The 17,058-nt window shown below is 41.8% G+C and overlaps 1 protein-coding gene across 3 annotated transcripts in view; it reads left to right on the top strand.

Moving 5' to 3' along the window:
• The first annotated feature begins 1,598 nt into the window (after positions 1–1,598).
• Positions 1,599–17,058, top strand: part of esyt2a (extended synaptotagmin-like protein 2a) — a 29,599-nt gene continuing 14,139 nt past the window's right edge. The window contains exons 1-6 of one of the 3 annotated variants that reach the window (XM_079613662.1): positions 1,599–2,499; positions 10,715–10,756; positions 11,101–11,235; positions 11,750–11,826; positions 11,924–11,996; positions 13,010–13,099. In XM_079613662.1, coding sequence (XP_079469788.1) covers positions 2,122–2,499; positions 10,715–10,756; positions 11,101–11,235; positions 11,750–11,826; positions 11,924–11,996; positions 13,010–13,099 — 795 coding nt within the window. In that variant the 5' untranslated portion in view covers positions 1,599–2,121. The remainder of the gene's footprint in view (positions 2,500–10,714; positions 10,757–11,100; positions 11,236–11,749; positions 11,827–11,923; positions 11,997–13,009; positions 13,100–17,058) is intronic. The other 2 variants (XM_079613661.1, XM_079613663.1) reach the window with 2 other exon arrangements.

Below are 17,058 nucleotides of genomic sequence, written 5' to 3'. Positions count from 1 at the left end.
AGCCTAGGCTACTGCATGTCAGACTGATGCATCAGCTGCTTAACTCAGAGGGGCAAAATAATGCCAGTTTTTGTTCATAGATACATAGTAAACTTATGAATGCGCTTATATTTGATTTACTTTATTATTAATATTAATAATTTGAATAGTTTCTGCCAGCCGCGGCGCTACCATTGGGCCCGGGTGGGCCTGGGCCCACCCATTTTAGGTCCGGGCCCACCCATTTTGACCCAGTTCATCCAATAAGCAGCCAGAGGAAAGCTTTGAGTGAAAGCGCCAATCAGCGGCTTCTACCCCACGTGTGGACTCTTAAGCCTGCCCACAGGCTGCATCGTCACCATCAAGCGATCCAATGAAATGAATGACTTTAGCGCGAAAGCTTTTCAAGCAAGCTCAATGAGACAGACACATACAGTAGCTAATATGAAACGCAAAACAAAACAAAGCAGCTTATTTTCATTTCAATTCAGCAAAAAATGCTCAGAGGAGCTGGACCAGGAGGAGGAAACTCCGTCCTGCTCGGCCGCCCTTTCCCCAACAAGTCCTCCAGTAGCCACCCCCTCACACCAGCAAGGCAAGTAAGGTTAGGCCGCCCGCAAAGGCTGTCTGTATCAGGGATTAAAGTTCTCCGCCGCTACGACGGATTTCTGTTAATTGCAGGGTTCCCGCCTGTCCTAATTTTTTTTATTCACTTTTCATAATTTTAAGGCCGTAAATATGCTTACGTTTCTCAAATAGTGTAATAAATGTCTTAATTTCAGTTTGAATAGGTCTTAAATTAAGGAAAGATGAAGTGTAGCCTATTTACATTACTGAGGGGGATGTGATCAAAGCCTGGAGTGGAGCGAAAACACTTTCATCTCTCCACTCTAAGCGTTCTGTAATCACTCAGCTCTGACTCCACTCCGGGTTTTCCATCCCCGTACACGGGAAAAACTGCTCCATGTTCAACTTCACCTCATTTTAAAAGTTATTCAAATACCATATGCACGCGAAAACTGTGTGTCATGCGCAGGCAAAAAAAACAAAAACATTTTTGGCGTATAAATGACACGAGAAATACAATTCGTGGTATAGATACGATCATACGCACTTTCATTAGAACGTGTTGCGTAGGTAGGCTACGTGGTCGCTGTCCTCAGAAAAGCGCTGAAACGGAGATGAAGGGGACTATTTGGCTTATTTTAACTGGCCCATCCAGTTTTCTGGAGGCCCACCTACAATCAAAATCCTGGCGCCGCTACTGGTTTCTGCATGTCAAGTTTAGTCCGGTAGATGGATAAATACACAAACAATTTCAATTTACTTTTTTTTCCACTGTAAATTATACAATGAGAATGATTTGTTCCTTTTCACGTCCAAAAACTAACCCTAGTCCTAAAATGTACGGTTAGATTTATCAGTTATTCACCCCAAATAGTAGCCTAGGCTAAAAAAAAACATAGAAAAGAGTTTCTGCACGATAGATAGATAGATAGATAGATAGATAGATAGATAGATAGATAGATAGATAGATAGATAGATAGATAGATAGATAGATAGATAGATAGATAGATGGAGAATGCGCTTATATTAATCATAAACTGTGAAGAGGTTCTGTGTATTAAATTTAATCCACAAGGTGGCGCTTCCGGACCGCTCGTGCACGCTCGTTGCGCCACCCTCATTCTGCCAGTGAGAACTGAAGCTTCCTGTCACTGTGTGTATCCAGAACAGCGGGTTTGGTCAGAGTGCGTGTGTGTTGTTGCAGGATGTGGTGAATGCGAGAGGTGGTGCTGCTCACAGCTCGCGCGGTGACGATAGGGACAGCAAGACGTGGCGCGCGCTCAGAGACGGGGCAGCAACTGGAAGACTCGAGTGCGTTGAAGTTCGTTGTGAAGGGCGGAAAATCACGGGCCGACGGCCGCTCCATACAAGGCAAGGTCGGGTGGGAGCAGTTTAGGGAGCAGCGCTGATCCAATCATCTGCGCTTCTGGGAAGAGCCGGAACCGAGCGACGCGACTCGTTTTGTTTACTATAAATATTCTTACATGTTTGAGATGTTTCTTTAGAAACTCTCTTGTTTCTTTAGTTGTTTAGTTTTAAGTTTTGTTGTTTGTTTTGGATTTGTGTACTTTGGAGATGAGTGCGTCAGCAAACGGAGTGGAACCCAAACCCGCACCAGCGGTCAGTCAGAACGGACCGGGTTCTGCTCCGACCCCCAAAGATGTCAAATCACCCAAGCCGGTTGTACCGGACGAGGAGCCGCAGTCTTCGCTGACGGACGCCACGCAGATGGGAATTAAGTTCGCTAAGACATTCCTGGTGATTTTCCCCATCTACGTGTTGGGATACCTGGAGTTTAGTTTCAGCTGGGTCCTCATCGGCCTGGCCGTGCTGTTCTGGCTTAAGCGGAACCAGGGAACCAGATTCGCTCGGGTCAACCAGGCACTGGCGTTTCTGGAGCATGAGGAGCGAGCGGTGCGTCAGACCGTCCGGAGCTCAGAGCTGCCGCCGTGGGTGAGTGAGCGACACACTGAATATTGCGGTACTCAAATCTGGTAATGATTGACATGGAGAACTTTGACCCCAGGGCCAGCATTGACCTGTAGCACTATTTCAGACTTGTGTGTGTGTGTGTGTGTGTGTGTGTGTGTGTGTGTGTGTGTGGTTAAAGACTGATGCTGTCAAAAGTATGTGCTGTGTTCACCAATGACATGATGCTTACATACTTGAATGAGTCACAATCCAATCAAGACCTCAAGATGAAGTGTCAGAACCGCCCATCCAACATTTGACCTGAGAAGAATCACTAAAAGCTATTCTAAAAATGTATTTTCCATAGGTCTAGTGAGAGACTATAGTCAAGTTGAATTTGTCTACTTATTTATATTTAAGCTCTTCTACTTTGCATAAATATAACATTAATATTTAGGATATCTCTTATCGGCCATTATATATAAAAAATATTATTTGTTACTATTTAAAATAATGGTTTTCTATTTTAATATACTTTAAAATATAGGCCTAATGCAAAGCTGAATTTTTAGCATCATTACTCCAGTCTTTTTATAGTTTAGTCTATTGTAATATTTCACAATATTACTTTTTTTTCTGTGTTTTTGATAAATAAATCTGCAAAATAAATGCACTCTATATATATATATATACACACACAGCCTATAGGCTACACACTATATACACACAGTATATATTCAGCCTAAACACTAATATATTTTAATTTATAAGGGCCGATACACAGATTTGATTCTGAAATATTAAATCAGTGGCTGCATTCAAAATAATTTGTCAGGTAGAAACATAAACTTGAATCCTTGTGGGAAATCTACAAAAGTTTTAAACATGGACAAGCCAGGTTGTCATGTCTGTTTCTTTTGGCCTGCTCACACTCTCTGGTTCTGTTACATTAAACAAATGAGTGCGCTGTCTATCCTGAGATCACAGTTCTGGCATATTATTTAATTTCGTTAGCAGGCCTCTGTGCTGAAAGAGTCATTCAGGGACGCAAAATTCCAGTGTTCACTCCATTAGCTTTAACTCACTCCTCTTGCATGGTCAGACAGGCTGTCGTTGTTCTTTCTTTCAGTTTTAGCCTGATATTAACTAACTTGAACAGGTAATTCGTGAAACTCAGGTTGACTGATTGTCTGACTTGGGTTGGTTGCATGGTTCGCTTGATTTGTGAATACTTGAAAGTGGATTATTGTGTTATATGATAGTTTTTAAAAATGAAACACTGCACACACTCAACTTTACAACAATCATTAGTTTTAAGCATAAGTATTTAAGCATATATATTGTTTATTTGTGTCAGATGATAGCCACATATGGTGAAAGAACCTCTCCTTAGTGGGTGTGGTGCGTTATAACTCACATTGTGACATTCAACATTATTCTTGTGACATCACCAACACATAGTGAGTCACATGCTTGAGGAAATGTTGCTATAGTGACCTGTCACTCAGATGAGGCGCACCACGTTCCCTTTTGGGTTAATGGTGTGTACGAGCAGACAAAATAACTTTTCCTGGAGGGCATATTTTATAAAAACCGTGTTCCCATCCTATTGTGTGTCTTTGTTTGTGCATGTGTTCATAACTAACAAGGGGATCATTATATCAAACATGGCGATGAAAAGCAAGTGAAGTTTGTGTTACCTGAACCATGAAGTGTACACACAAGGGGTTTTAGTTTGTCCTAACCTTTCTATGTAACTCATTCATTATATATATAATCTGCTTCTGAGTAGTGGTCGACTGATTCTTGATTCTGTAATATGACTACTATTATACTGTAATACTATCTATCTGTCATGCTAATACTTTTTGGGAAAAAATAAACAAAATTTGTGCACTGGGAATCACGTTTTCTCAAATAAAGACCAGGCAGTGCTAATTTTACATGCATTACAGATTGAATGTGACATAACGGCCAACTGGATATAGCGCAGCATAGTTCTCTTTTCTATTATTAGACAGAACGGTTAAATAAAGACAATAATGACCACAGATTCTAGGTTCTCAGAAGACTGGGTTTTCAGCACTGTCAAAATAAAAGTCCCACTTGTGACACTTATCAGCCAAACGGAAAAAAAATTACCTGCTAATGCTGATAAAAAAATTTTTAAAAGCCAAATATCTGGCAATATATTGGTCGACAACTAGCCTACTCGGCAGCATTGCCAAATCCTCCTCCTGAAAATCTACAAAACCAAAAAGGCAAGCCAAAATCTAATAAAGGGTTAAAAAGGACTCCATTGGACTTTTGCAAAACAGTGTTTAATAATCCAAGAGACACCTTTCATTCTCTTGGTTTTATCGCGTCGCACTCAGTGTGAAAGGGCACAGTGTGTGTATGACTGATAGATTTATTACAGTATGTTTGCTTTACAGTGTCTGATCAAAGTCACATCGAGCTCTATAGAGTCTTTGTTGTTTGTTTGAGGCTGCTGCAAGTTTTAAATTACATTCAGAGAGTGTGTTTGTGCAGATTCTTTTTCTGTATTAGGCGGTCAGAATATGGATGGCTCTTTTCAGTGCAGTGCTAAGCTCCAGTGTTTTTGTTCGTCTTCTACGTTGATTTCCATCCACAGCCATCATCTTGTTCTTTCAGGAAACACTGTGGACAGTGTTTTTCTCTCCTCATGTCATTTCTCTGAATAAACTAGAAGTCATTTAGGTCAGCAGATCTCTCCACTGCCAGCCTCGTTCATCTCGTCATCCGCTGTCTGTAAAATGCTGAGGGGAACCAGTCTGTCCGTTCTCTCTCAGCAGAGATGCTTGTTTACTTCACCATTCATCAACTCAATCAAACTCTTATTGATCATGTGAGAAGAACATAGAGCGTCCAACAAACCAGTCATCATTTACTCACCCTGATAGTGCTTAAAAAACAATATGATTCCAAGCCTGGATATTCTTAATCATCCATTTCTAAAAGTATTACTGGTTTCAATGGTGCATGAATTTGTTAGTATCTGTCCATATTGCATATAATCATCTGATATTGGATACGGTATTTAATGCATGCTCGAAAACATGTAGATTACCTTTTCTGTCATCTATCTTTTATAACACTTATAATTATTACATTATATTTTATTATGCATTACATGTGATGCCTACATTCACTAGAATTTAATACTAATATATATTTTTTATTTGACAAAATAGAATAGAATTTTAATCACCATTTATTGGCCAAAACATGAACATAATTATTGAATAGCTATATAATTTAACATTTGTGCATACTGTTAATTTCATTAACGAAATATATGACAAAAAAATGTCAGTTGACAACCTTTTTTCCATGACTAAGACGAAGAGGCAATAAGGGTCATTAAACAATAACTGTGTGACTATATGGGTATATTGACGAAAAAAGAAAATATGCAGTATGATAGCCTATGTGACTAAGTTTTCATTTGATTAAAACTAGACTAAAATGCTCATTATAGACATTTAGTCGACTAAAACTTGACTAAACAAAAACAGGACAAGGTTGACTAAAGATAAAAACTAAAAAGTACATTTGACACAGAACAAGACTTAAACTAAATAAAAAAAATAGCTGACAAATTTGCAATAGCTGAGTGCATCCCTATTGTTCCTTCCTCATATTTGACATATTTTTATATGTCAGTCATGTGCTAATAATACGGTCCCATCATTTTCTTGCATTGAGTCTGACACGCTGACTGTCTGGCATGCTGGCTGTCTGACACATGCCCAGCTAACAAAACAGCAAATGCCCTTTGACCTGTTCAGCAGTCGTGCTGACTCCTCTCAGACGTGCCGGTGATACCTCACCAAATCATTAAGCAGCTCTAGCTGTCAGTCCTTCATTGAGTGCACAAGACCATCTACACTGGTTAATTCATTTAGGCCAGCGGTTCTCAACTCTGGCCCTCAAGGTCCACTTTTCTGCTGAGGCTGTTTCGAAGGGCACTCAGCGAAGGGATCATCATTTGTCGTGGCATTTCAAACAAAAGTGAAAACCTGAATCCCTTCACAAAGGGCCGTTCCACAAGTCCGTTAGCGAAGGGCACATGCCATGGTTACTTCAAGGAAGTCATTTTATCGTTTATGGTCATGTGACCCAGGGTAGGCGAATCCTTGTGATTAATTTTAAAGCTAGATGGCGAGAGAATTCAGGTTAAAATATAAACAGAATAATTCAAGTTTTGTTTTGTGATATTTTTGTTTTCTGTGTAATACAAAAGGACGTCCTACGTGGTGCACAATGTATGTCACATGACTTACTTACCTGCTCCCTTCCCAGCCTCAAACACAACGTGACGACTTGAGAAGACAAGAGTAGTGCGACTATACACGTACAACCTCAATGCTAACAAAGAACATTTCAGTCAAATATCAAACACAGTGTACAAGAACTCTAAAAACAGTAATATACACAAAACGGCGCTAATAGGGAGTGTAAAACAGCGTGAGCTAAAAGCTGCCGTCACGGAGGAGATACAGGTATTTAAACGGTGGCGTGATGTGATTGGCAGCGTGAACCGGGGCGTCATCTTCCTTGGTGAAGAATCGCAGGCTGTGGATCCAATGGAATCTGAAACAGACTAGTATCACGCATACACACACATACAACACGCATTCCTCCGTATAGCGTACGCAACTCAAGGGCTCTGCTCTTCAGAGCGAGTAGGGCATAGGGATGTTCGCTTCTGATAGGAGTTTTGCAAACACATGAACAAGCTAACCAAGGTCTTTTTCACTCAAAGTGAGTTTGGTCAAGGTTGCAGCTAAACCCCTGATTTAGGGGTCAGATGAGGTCAAATCTGTCTGCAAGGTCTTCCATGGTTGCTACTGTTACTCTCAGAATGAGCGTGTTTGTTTCTCAACTGGGCAACAGGATTGTTTATGACAAAGTTGTTTACTTGGATAGGAAATGACATTGCTTAACAGATCAGATCTTACACAGATGCACACTTTCACGTCCGTCCACGCCCATAAATCCCCCACACACACATTACTGCAGTTGGTCAGTGTCAGCGTGTTAACATGTCTTCATGAATCAGCTTTACATGCTTAGACTAGTTGCCTGTGTGTGTCATCCTGTCAAAACGTGACTATTGCTGTAACTGGAAGCACTGCATGGAAGTTTCTGCCTCATGTCAATTCTCATTTTAACTGTGTTTAGGGATTGATGTTATAAAAACAGACAGATCAAAATAATATTAATTATACTGTGTGTCACAATGTGTCTGTGAATGATACTTTGACCCCTGTCAGCACTTTCTAAGCCTTTTGAAGGCCAGAGGTATGTGTGTTTGCGGCGGAGATAAGACCGATGTACAGATACAGTAATATCAGATCAGCGTCGACTGCTGTCTGACGGGCTGTGCGAATTAGCAGGCTAACTTTAGCTGTTTTATGCTCTCTGCGCATATAATCAGGAAATAGCACAGCTTTGAGTCATAGACTGGCTTTCTCCCTCAGGAAAATATGAGAAAGAAATGGAGCCAAATACAAGTCAGGGATTTTTCCATTTGGTTTTCCTGGCATATCTCTCGCTCACATGCTTTTGTGCCACCTCTTTCCATATAGGTCCTTTATCCTTAACACAGTTTACTCTTCTCCATGTTGAATAAAGTAAGATGAAGAGCCAGAGACAGAGAGACTCCGAGAGAGTAGCTTGATGCGACAAATCTACAACACGACCGTTCAAATCAAAGAAACTGCCGACAAAATAGGGATGGAAATATTAGCATTTAACAGATGTCTACTTTAAACGAAATATTTTTTGGTAACATACTTTTTGTTGTTGTTAAAGCATTATATATTAGAACAAAACTCCCTTTTAAATGGATGTGACAATGTCAGCCCATGTTTAGCTTTAGAGTTTTTATTACAATCAATCTTAAAATGGTTTCTATCATCTATTTAAAATGTCTGAATTTCACTAATTAAAATAGCTATAGAAGCAGGCATGGAATGAACAAACAAAGTATTAATAGATACTCACTCATCTTCCAAATGAGTATCTATTAATGTTTATTATTTAATTATGAGTAAACTGTAGCAGTTCTCATTTTCTACACTGTAGAATATGTCTATATAGGCTATAGCGAAACATTGTAAATGGTTTAACATTGCGTTCAATATAATTTTACCGTTCAGTAATGTTAAAAGTCACCTTTATTTATATAGCGCTTTATACAGTGCGGATAGTTTCAAAGCAGCTTTAGTGTGATAACAGGACAATTATGCATTTCGGCTGTTTTTCAGCTGAAGTCAGTTCAGTGTTGATTCAGTTCTGTTGTAAAGATCATCAATTATTACATTTGTTCATTTAATCTATAAAGCAGTTCTGCATAAAAAATTATGTCATTGTCCAGCTCAGTTCATTTCTCATACAACAGCGTCAGTACAGTCAGATTAATAATATTGTTGAATATTAAGTGTCCCCAACTAAGCAAGCCAGAGGCAACAGTGGCAAGAAACCCAAACTCCATCAGGTGACAGAATGGAGGGGAAAAAAACTAGGAAAAAACCAGGCTCAGTCGGGGAACCAGTTCTCCTCCAGCCAACGAACGAACGGTGTAAGATTATGACTCAGGCTGCATCACGTCAGAATTCAGATCGGGATCAGTAGCAATCTATTCATCCAATATGAAATGTATTTCATTTAAATAGGTTTAGTGAAGAACCACTTTAGCTGAATCAGTAAATGAGTAACTCTTTTAGAGCAATTAAATCCAATTACTCATGACTGATCCTTTAAAGGAGCTGTGTCATCCTGTATGTTGTGTCAGCATCTCTAGAAGTACGCAGATGTTCAAGAACCTCCAACTGGACCATCATGAAAATTATGTATTTTAATGAAAAAAAATTTTATTCTTGAGTTCTAATCCAGAGATTTTCTAATTGCATCGATCTATGAGATTGGGAGGCAGAGATTGAGAGATCATGTTCTTGCTGGTCTTCAGCAATGTTACGAAATGATCCAGTTAAACAGCCACATTATGTTCTTATAATGTGGCCTTGTAATGAGTAATGGATATGATGAGTAATCAGAATAATAGGTACTAGTTCGTTCAAGTTGTGAGCCATGGCCTAGCAGAGAGCCGTGGTGATGCAGTGATTTGATTCTCTCCGTCTCCACAATACCTTCCCTCTCTAATGTTTCGGTCAATAGAGAGTGCATAACCTAAGATTAAAACATCTTTTGATAACATATTTTCATTGATGTAGTATTTAATTAAAGCAGATTGTACTATCCTCACAGCCTTACATTCAATTGCATCAAATTAAATATTGTGTCTACTCTAGGGATGCATCGATCCGATATTCAGTATCGGTATCGGCTCCGATACTGCCATTTTTGCCAGATCGGGTATCGTCAGACGAGGCCGATCCAAATCCGATATTGTGTGTATACTGTTCTGTGCTATTGTTTTTTTTTTTTTGTTTTTTTTTTTTTATAGAATTGATTTTATTATGCAAGTACAAAGAAAACAGAGATATAATACAATAAACAACCTGTTCTGTGCTATTGTTAAGCCCCACAAAAGGCACAAAAACATTATAAAGCACCATAATGTTGTCGTGCACTATATATATAAGTGTTCGAAGTATATAGTATAATGTGAGATAGAAATGAATATTTAAGTCATTCAATTCAAGATCACGCACAGTTTTCCCTCCGCTGCGGCTGTCAGTCATTCTCCATTCAGCATCAAGCAGCGCGTCGCGTTCGGTTACGACGGTCAACACGATGAAAAACTCTCTCCAAGATGATTCAATGTTACTATAGTTATACTTGATCTGTAGATAAAGGTCTATAGTTTTGCATTAAACAACTTTATCTTGCTGGACTTTATTGCTGTACCTTAATCATGTTACTTTCTACTGGGTGTCTCTTGCATCCCTAGTCTACTCTCACTAAAGTCCATTGAGTTACAACCCTCAAATAGCAAGCAAAACCGGTATAAAAAGCCCCTCTTTTCATCAACTCATGAACCAATGCATCTTTCCCTACACGCTTGACAGTTGAAGACTCAATGTGTCATTAAGACATTAATGACATTAAGTCATAAATAATGAAAATATTTATAACTATTTTAATAGCTGTGATGCGTGCTACTGTCAGCTGATGATGTGCTGTGACAAATGAGACTAAATGTGTATAAATCTGCCATTCAAATTAAATAAAACATTCTGATTATTCAATCGGTTTTCTGTTTCAGGTTAATTTTCCAGATGTGGAGAGAGTGGAGTGGCTCAACAAGGTAGTGTGTGTGTGTGTGTGTGTGTGTGTGTGTGTGTGTGTGTGTGTGTGTGTGTGTGTGTGTGTGTGTGTGTGTGTGTGTGTGTGTGTGTGTGTGTGTGTGTGTGTGTGTGTGTGTGTGTGTGTGTGTGTGTGTGTGTGTGTGTGTGTGTGTGTGTGTGTGTGTGTGTGTGTGTGTGTGTGTGTGTGTGTGTGTGTGTGTGTGTGTGTGTGTGTGTGTGTGTGTGTGTGTGTGTGTGTGTGGGGGGGGGGTGATTTCATAAAAATAGATCTGCATCTAGGATAACCCAGAAATATCTCCTCAAGAGTATTAACTCTCTCTCTCTTTCTCTTTTCTTTTCACAGACTGTGCATCAGATGTGGCCATATATTTGTCAGTTTGTAGATAAAATCTTCAGAGAGACCATTGAACCAGCAGTGCAGGGGGCCAATGCGCACCTTAGTACTTTCACCTTCTCCAAAATAGACATGGGGGACAAGGTACATGCACATGTTTACCTAGCTATCTGAATTAGGACATACCATAACTCAAACCCTAAACCTTTCCCTGAAAGCAAACTTTTTGCAAAAAACATTACAAATCAATAAAAAAAGCACATTATATTATAATTATCATTAAATGATATTATGATGATTTAATTATATATAAATTAGTGTAATGTATTAACTATACTATATTAATATATTTATTTATTATGAATAAATAAAAGCATTTTTTATGTTTTTACCTTTGAGGACATACCAAAGACTTCTGTTGTGTTATATAAAGCTATTTATAATTTCTACAGATCAACTCAAACCCTAAATCTACCCCTAAAATGAAACCTTTGGCAATAAAATAAATAAATAAGATTTTTTTTTTTTAAACATCCACAAAGGAAGGTTTAGTCATATTTAACTTCATATTCAACATGTGTCCCATAGTACAGCTTTATAAACCCGCACGTAAGTTTTACTTACACTCAAAATATAATACGTTTTTGTTTGTCTGCAGCCTCTCAGGGTGGATGGAGTGAAAGTTTATACAGAGAATGTGGATAAACGACAGATTATTATGGACCTACAGATCAGGTAAAGTACACAGACACAGTTTACCACTGGGACTCATTAATGGGCATTTTTGAAACACTTTTTTTCTTCTTTTTTTGTTGTTGTTGTGTTTGTGTAGTTTTATCGGAAACACTGAAATTGATGTGGACATTAAGAAATACTACTGCCGTGCAGGAATCAAGAGCATACAGGTAAGAAAGAGAGACAATTGTGTGACACATGCCTGTTTGTGTGGGGCTCGCATAAGTTGCTTACATTTGAGGAGGTCCCCATTACCCTGATAACAATCAGAGCAACCACACATGAGCCTTTTGAACTTCATGTCAGAAGAGCTTCTTTCCTCTGTTAGATTGGAGTCAGGCATTAGAGATAATGGTAGTCTCTTCTTATATCTGCAAGCAAAAGTTTTTTAATTATTTATGAGCTTTTTGCCTTTAACTGGAGAGGATAGTGGAGATGTTACACTTACAGGAAACGATACAGAGAGGAGGGGTGGTGGTATCAGGAAATGACCTGAGCAGGATCCCTCTGGTCACCTGCGCATATAATGCATGCGATGTACACAATAAGTTGGAATTCTTTTTTTATTAAAATGCCTAGTGGTTAATGCATATGCTGCAACACATTCAGCTGTATTGCTCATGCCAGAAAGTTTGACAGCTGAGCAACTGTTTGGATAGCTTTATTGACAGAATACTAATCTTTGTTTTATAGCTCAACATTTTTAGTCTTATTGTTGGAATCATAAACAACATAACGAAAGAAGCTGCAGCGGCCGACTATGGCATATCAGCATAAAAAAACGTTGTTTTTGTTTTGAATAAGCAACCTCTAGCGGTGACACTTCGCCAACTTGGAATTATAAGGTTCTATCTGCATTCTGACTGGTTTTGAGATATTGAGCTTTAAAGTTTTTGCATTCCATTCGACTGTGTAGAAAGAACCTTTTTATTTTCTAAATAAAAAGTTCCAAAATGTACACAACTTAAAAAAACACCATCACATAATGTAAAAAAGTGATCACAGAATAAGAATATGTGAATAACTCAATTTTTACAAAAATGTCAGATAGAACCTTATAATTCCAAGGGGATGACTTGCATACTGTGCCTTTAAATGTCAGATTAATTATGCAAAATATTATAAAATGATATTTTATACTGCTACATTGTTTTGCTTACCATTTATTTGTTTGTATGTGTAGCTTAATGGGGTGTTGAGGGTCGTCATGGACCCGTTGCTAGGAGACATGCCTCTGATTGGCGCCCTGTCTGTGTTCTTCCTCCAGAAACCCGTACGTTAACCACCACACACACACACACACACACACGCACACACACACACACACACACACACACACACACACAGAGAGAGAGAGAGACAGAGACAAACATATTGCAGAAGAACTTGCTTTCATCGTGTCTTTGTATCGGATTAGTTTTTATACTACATACCTGACATATTACCTACATTAGATGATCATACAATGTTAAGGATGATGAGAATGTGCCTGTTATTTCATAATAACCTGCACCCTTGTTACTCTGCTTAAGTTTTTTATCAGACTCGGAACACTGCACTGACCTGCTCTGCAGAAACTGTTAAGAAATATCTAAATCGCGTTCATCTCATTCTCAGCTGTTCATTTCCTGGAAGTCTTGATCCAGAATATTGATCTATTGGACACTTTACTTCTCTATCTTTAACATCAGTATCTTAAACATTAAGAGAAAGTTTTGGTTTCTGCATCAAACTCAACACTAACTGCCAGGGCCCACCAACTTTCAATTAAAAACCAATCAGGTTAGGGTTAAATCTTTGGAACAAATAAACAAAACCAAAATTACAACATTTAATTTGAAGCAAAAAAGTATTTAGAAAAAAAAAAGCAATTAAGATTCATGCTTCTAAATGTTAACAGTAATTCTCTGTTTGGAACTGTAACTGAGTTTGCTTTCCTACACTCTCAGACTTCCTATGTATTTGTACACTACCGCTCAAAAGTTTGGGGTCAGTACGATTTTATTATTTTTATAATTTACCTGGAAGTCTTTATCCAAAAAAAGAAATGAATCCTTTTATTCAGCAAGGATGCATTAAGTTTTAAAACTTTTACATTGATGCATATAAAAATTACATTGCAAATAAATACTGTAATCTAATATATATGTATATCATGGTTTCCACAAAAATATTAAGCAGAACAAAATTTTTTTCAACTAAGATAATACTAAGACATTTTTCTGAGCACCAAATCACAAATACTGCTGAAGGATCATGTGACACTGAAGACTGGATATTATCATTTACATCCTTCATAAAAAACATATACAGACTTGTTGGTTTTTTCTTTTTCCTATTTTCAAATACTTTTTTGCTTTAAAAAAACTACGTTTTTTTGTTTGGTTCATGGCTTGAAACTCTTTACTGAAGAATATTTTGAGGTTCCTATGGAAGGAAAGATGCTTCCGGAACCAAGACTGCTGAAAAAGTGTGCAGGCACTGTTATATTAACATTATATATAAGGTCAATGTGTAACGGTTTTGTTTATTGTCATGGTTGTGGTTTCACTGTCTTTGGTTTTTGCATTCAGTTTGTATCCTGTTTCTCTGCCTTGTTCATTGTATCCCTAGTCATGTTAATTATTAGTTCCCTTGTTTCAGGTGTGTTGCCTTGTTAGTTCGTTTGGTCCCTCTCGTTGTTCTCATTTGCCCCAGCTGTGTCTCGTTCCCTCATCCCCTCTGTGTATTTAAATCCTGTGTGCTCTTTTGTTCGTTGTCAGTTATTGAATCTATGTACGTTCCTGTTCCGAGTTTTCCCGTTCTGTGTTTATTAAAGTCTGCTGCATTTAGATCCGACTACCGCCTTTGCTTCCACGCAATTCATGACAGAATAACTGACCACACCAGGATCTAGCAGTTAGTAGCCTACCCGGGAACAACCAAGCAAGAGGTATGATGATGGAAGACGGATTCTACCAGAATGGACGGTCGCTTGATGATTACGTGGGGGCTTACCTAGAGTTTTATCATGAGACCAATTTGAGTGAGGAAACACTCAAGTATAATTTCTGGAGTGGGATGGACGACACGCTCGGCGCAATGCTTCTGTTAGATGCGGAACACCTCTCTTTTGTGCATTTCCTGGACCGAGCGCTGTGGGTGTGCGGTTCGTCTCTCACTGTAGGACTCGCTGAGGAAATCAGCTGTGGTCCTAAACCAGTGCATTCAGTGAAGCCCAAGCACAGTTCACCTAAGAGAGTTTCTAACCGAGCACTGAGGAAGCCCGTTCGCCGCATCCGCACAGCCGAGCCCGCTCATCGCATCTGCACAGCCGAGCCCGCTCGCCGCATCCGCACAGCCGAGCCCGCTCGCCGCATCCGCACAGCCGAGCCCGCTCATCGCGTCTGCACAGCCGAGCCCGCTCGCCGCATCCGCACAGCCGAGCCCGCTCGCCGCATCCGTACTGCCGAGCCCGCTCATCGCGTCTGCACAGCCGAGCCCGCTCATCGCGTCTGCACAGCTGAGCCCGCTCGCCGCATCCGCACAGCCGAGCCCGCTCGCCGCATCCGTACTGCCGAGCCCGCTCATCGCGTCTGCACGGCCGAGCTCGCTCTTCGCGTCAGCCCTGCCCAGTTGTCTGAGTCCAGCCCTGCCCAGTTGTCTGAGTCCAGCCCTGCCCAGTTGTCTGAGTCCAGCCCTGCCCAGTTGTCTGAGTCCAGCCCTGCCCAGTTGTCTGAGTCCAGCCCTGCCCAGTTGTCTGAGTCCAGCCCTGCCCAGTTGTCTGAGTCCAGCCCTGCCCAGTTGTCTGAGTCCAGCCCTGCCCAGTTGTCTGAGTCCAGCCCTGCCCAGTTGTCTGAGTCCAGCCCTGCCCAGTTGTCTGAGTCCAGCCCTGCCCAGTTGTCTGAGTCCAGCCCTGCCCAGTTGTCTGAGTCTAGTCCTGCCCATCCAGAACCATCATTCTCTGCAGCGCCCCCTCGCCGACGTAGGAGGAGGAAGAGAACCCCCTGCAAATCCCGAAGTCTGGAGGTCATGCAAGTACGGTCTGTTCTTCCTGTCACTCCTGTTGGGGAAGAGGAGGTTGCCCTGTCTGTATATGTTGCTGCTCTTATGTGTGTTTGGGCTACCCACACAGCAGTGGATTCCTGCCCAGAGACTACCCCAGAGCCTGCTACCAGCCCAGAGACCGTTCGTGAGCCACCTGCTACTTCTGTCAGCCCAGCTATGGCCCAGAGAGTTATCCGTGCCTTTTATGCCATGATGGCCCTGCGTGCCTGGACAGAACACACCTCCCAGCTGACTGTCTCCTGCCCTTTCCGTGTTCCAGAGGCCGTCCCAGAGCCCGTTGCCTGCCCGGAGGCCGTCCCAGAGCCCGTTGCCTGCCCGGAGGCCGTCCCAGAGCCCGTTGCCTGCCCGGAGGCCGTCCCAGAGCCCGTTGCCTGCCCGGAGGCCGTCCCAGAGCCCGTTGCCTGCCCGGAGGCCGTCCCAGAGCCCGTTGCCTGCCCGGAGGCCGTCCCAGAGCCCGTTGCCTGCCCGGAGGCCGTCCCAGAGCCCGTTGCCTGGCCGGAGGCCGTCCCAGAGCCCATGTCTCTTCAGGCCCAAGAGGCTGTTCCAGAGTCCTATGCCAGCCCGGAGGCTATTCGCTTTAATTTCCCCAAGAACTTTTTTGGGGGGGGCAGTAGGGGTCCGGTGGGGACCATGAAGGCCACGTCGACATGGTGCTTTTCCCTACTGTCTTTGCTTCAATCCCCTTCTGTGTATGCCCTGCCCTGGTCCCTGTCTGAGTCTGCTCCGCCGTGGCCACCGGCACGTCCTGCTCCGCCGTGGCCACCGGCACGTCCTGCTCCGCCGTGGCCACCGGCACGTCCTGCTCCACCGTGGCCACCGGCACGTCCTGCTCCACCGTGGCCACCGGCACGTCCTGCTCCACCGTGGCCACCGGCACGTCCCGCTCCGCCGTGGCCACCGGCACGTCCCGCTCCGCCGTGGCCACCGGCACGTCCCGCTCCGCCGTGGCCACCGGCATTTCCCGCTCCGCCATGGCCACCGGCACTTCCTGGTCCTCCGTGGCCACCTACATGTCCTGCTCCGCCACTCACCGGTACCGTCATGGAGTCTATGGTCCTGACTACCCTGTCTGGGACTCCATGACGCCCACCCCTCCCGCCCAGGTCGTGTTCTGATACGGCGTGAGGCCACGCCTTATGGAAGGGGGGGATAATGTAACGGTTTTGTTTATTGTCATGGTTGTGG

This window comes from Phoxinus phoxinus, assembly GCF_949152265.1.
Source record: "Phoxinus phoxinus genome assembly, chromosome: 5".
Taxonomy (NCBI): Eukaryota; Metazoa; Chordata; class Actinopteri; order Cypriniformes; family Leuciscidae; genus Phoxinus; species Phoxinus phoxinus.
Note: the sequence above shows the minus strand (reverse complement) of the source record. Positions and strands in the feature narration are given on the sequence as shown.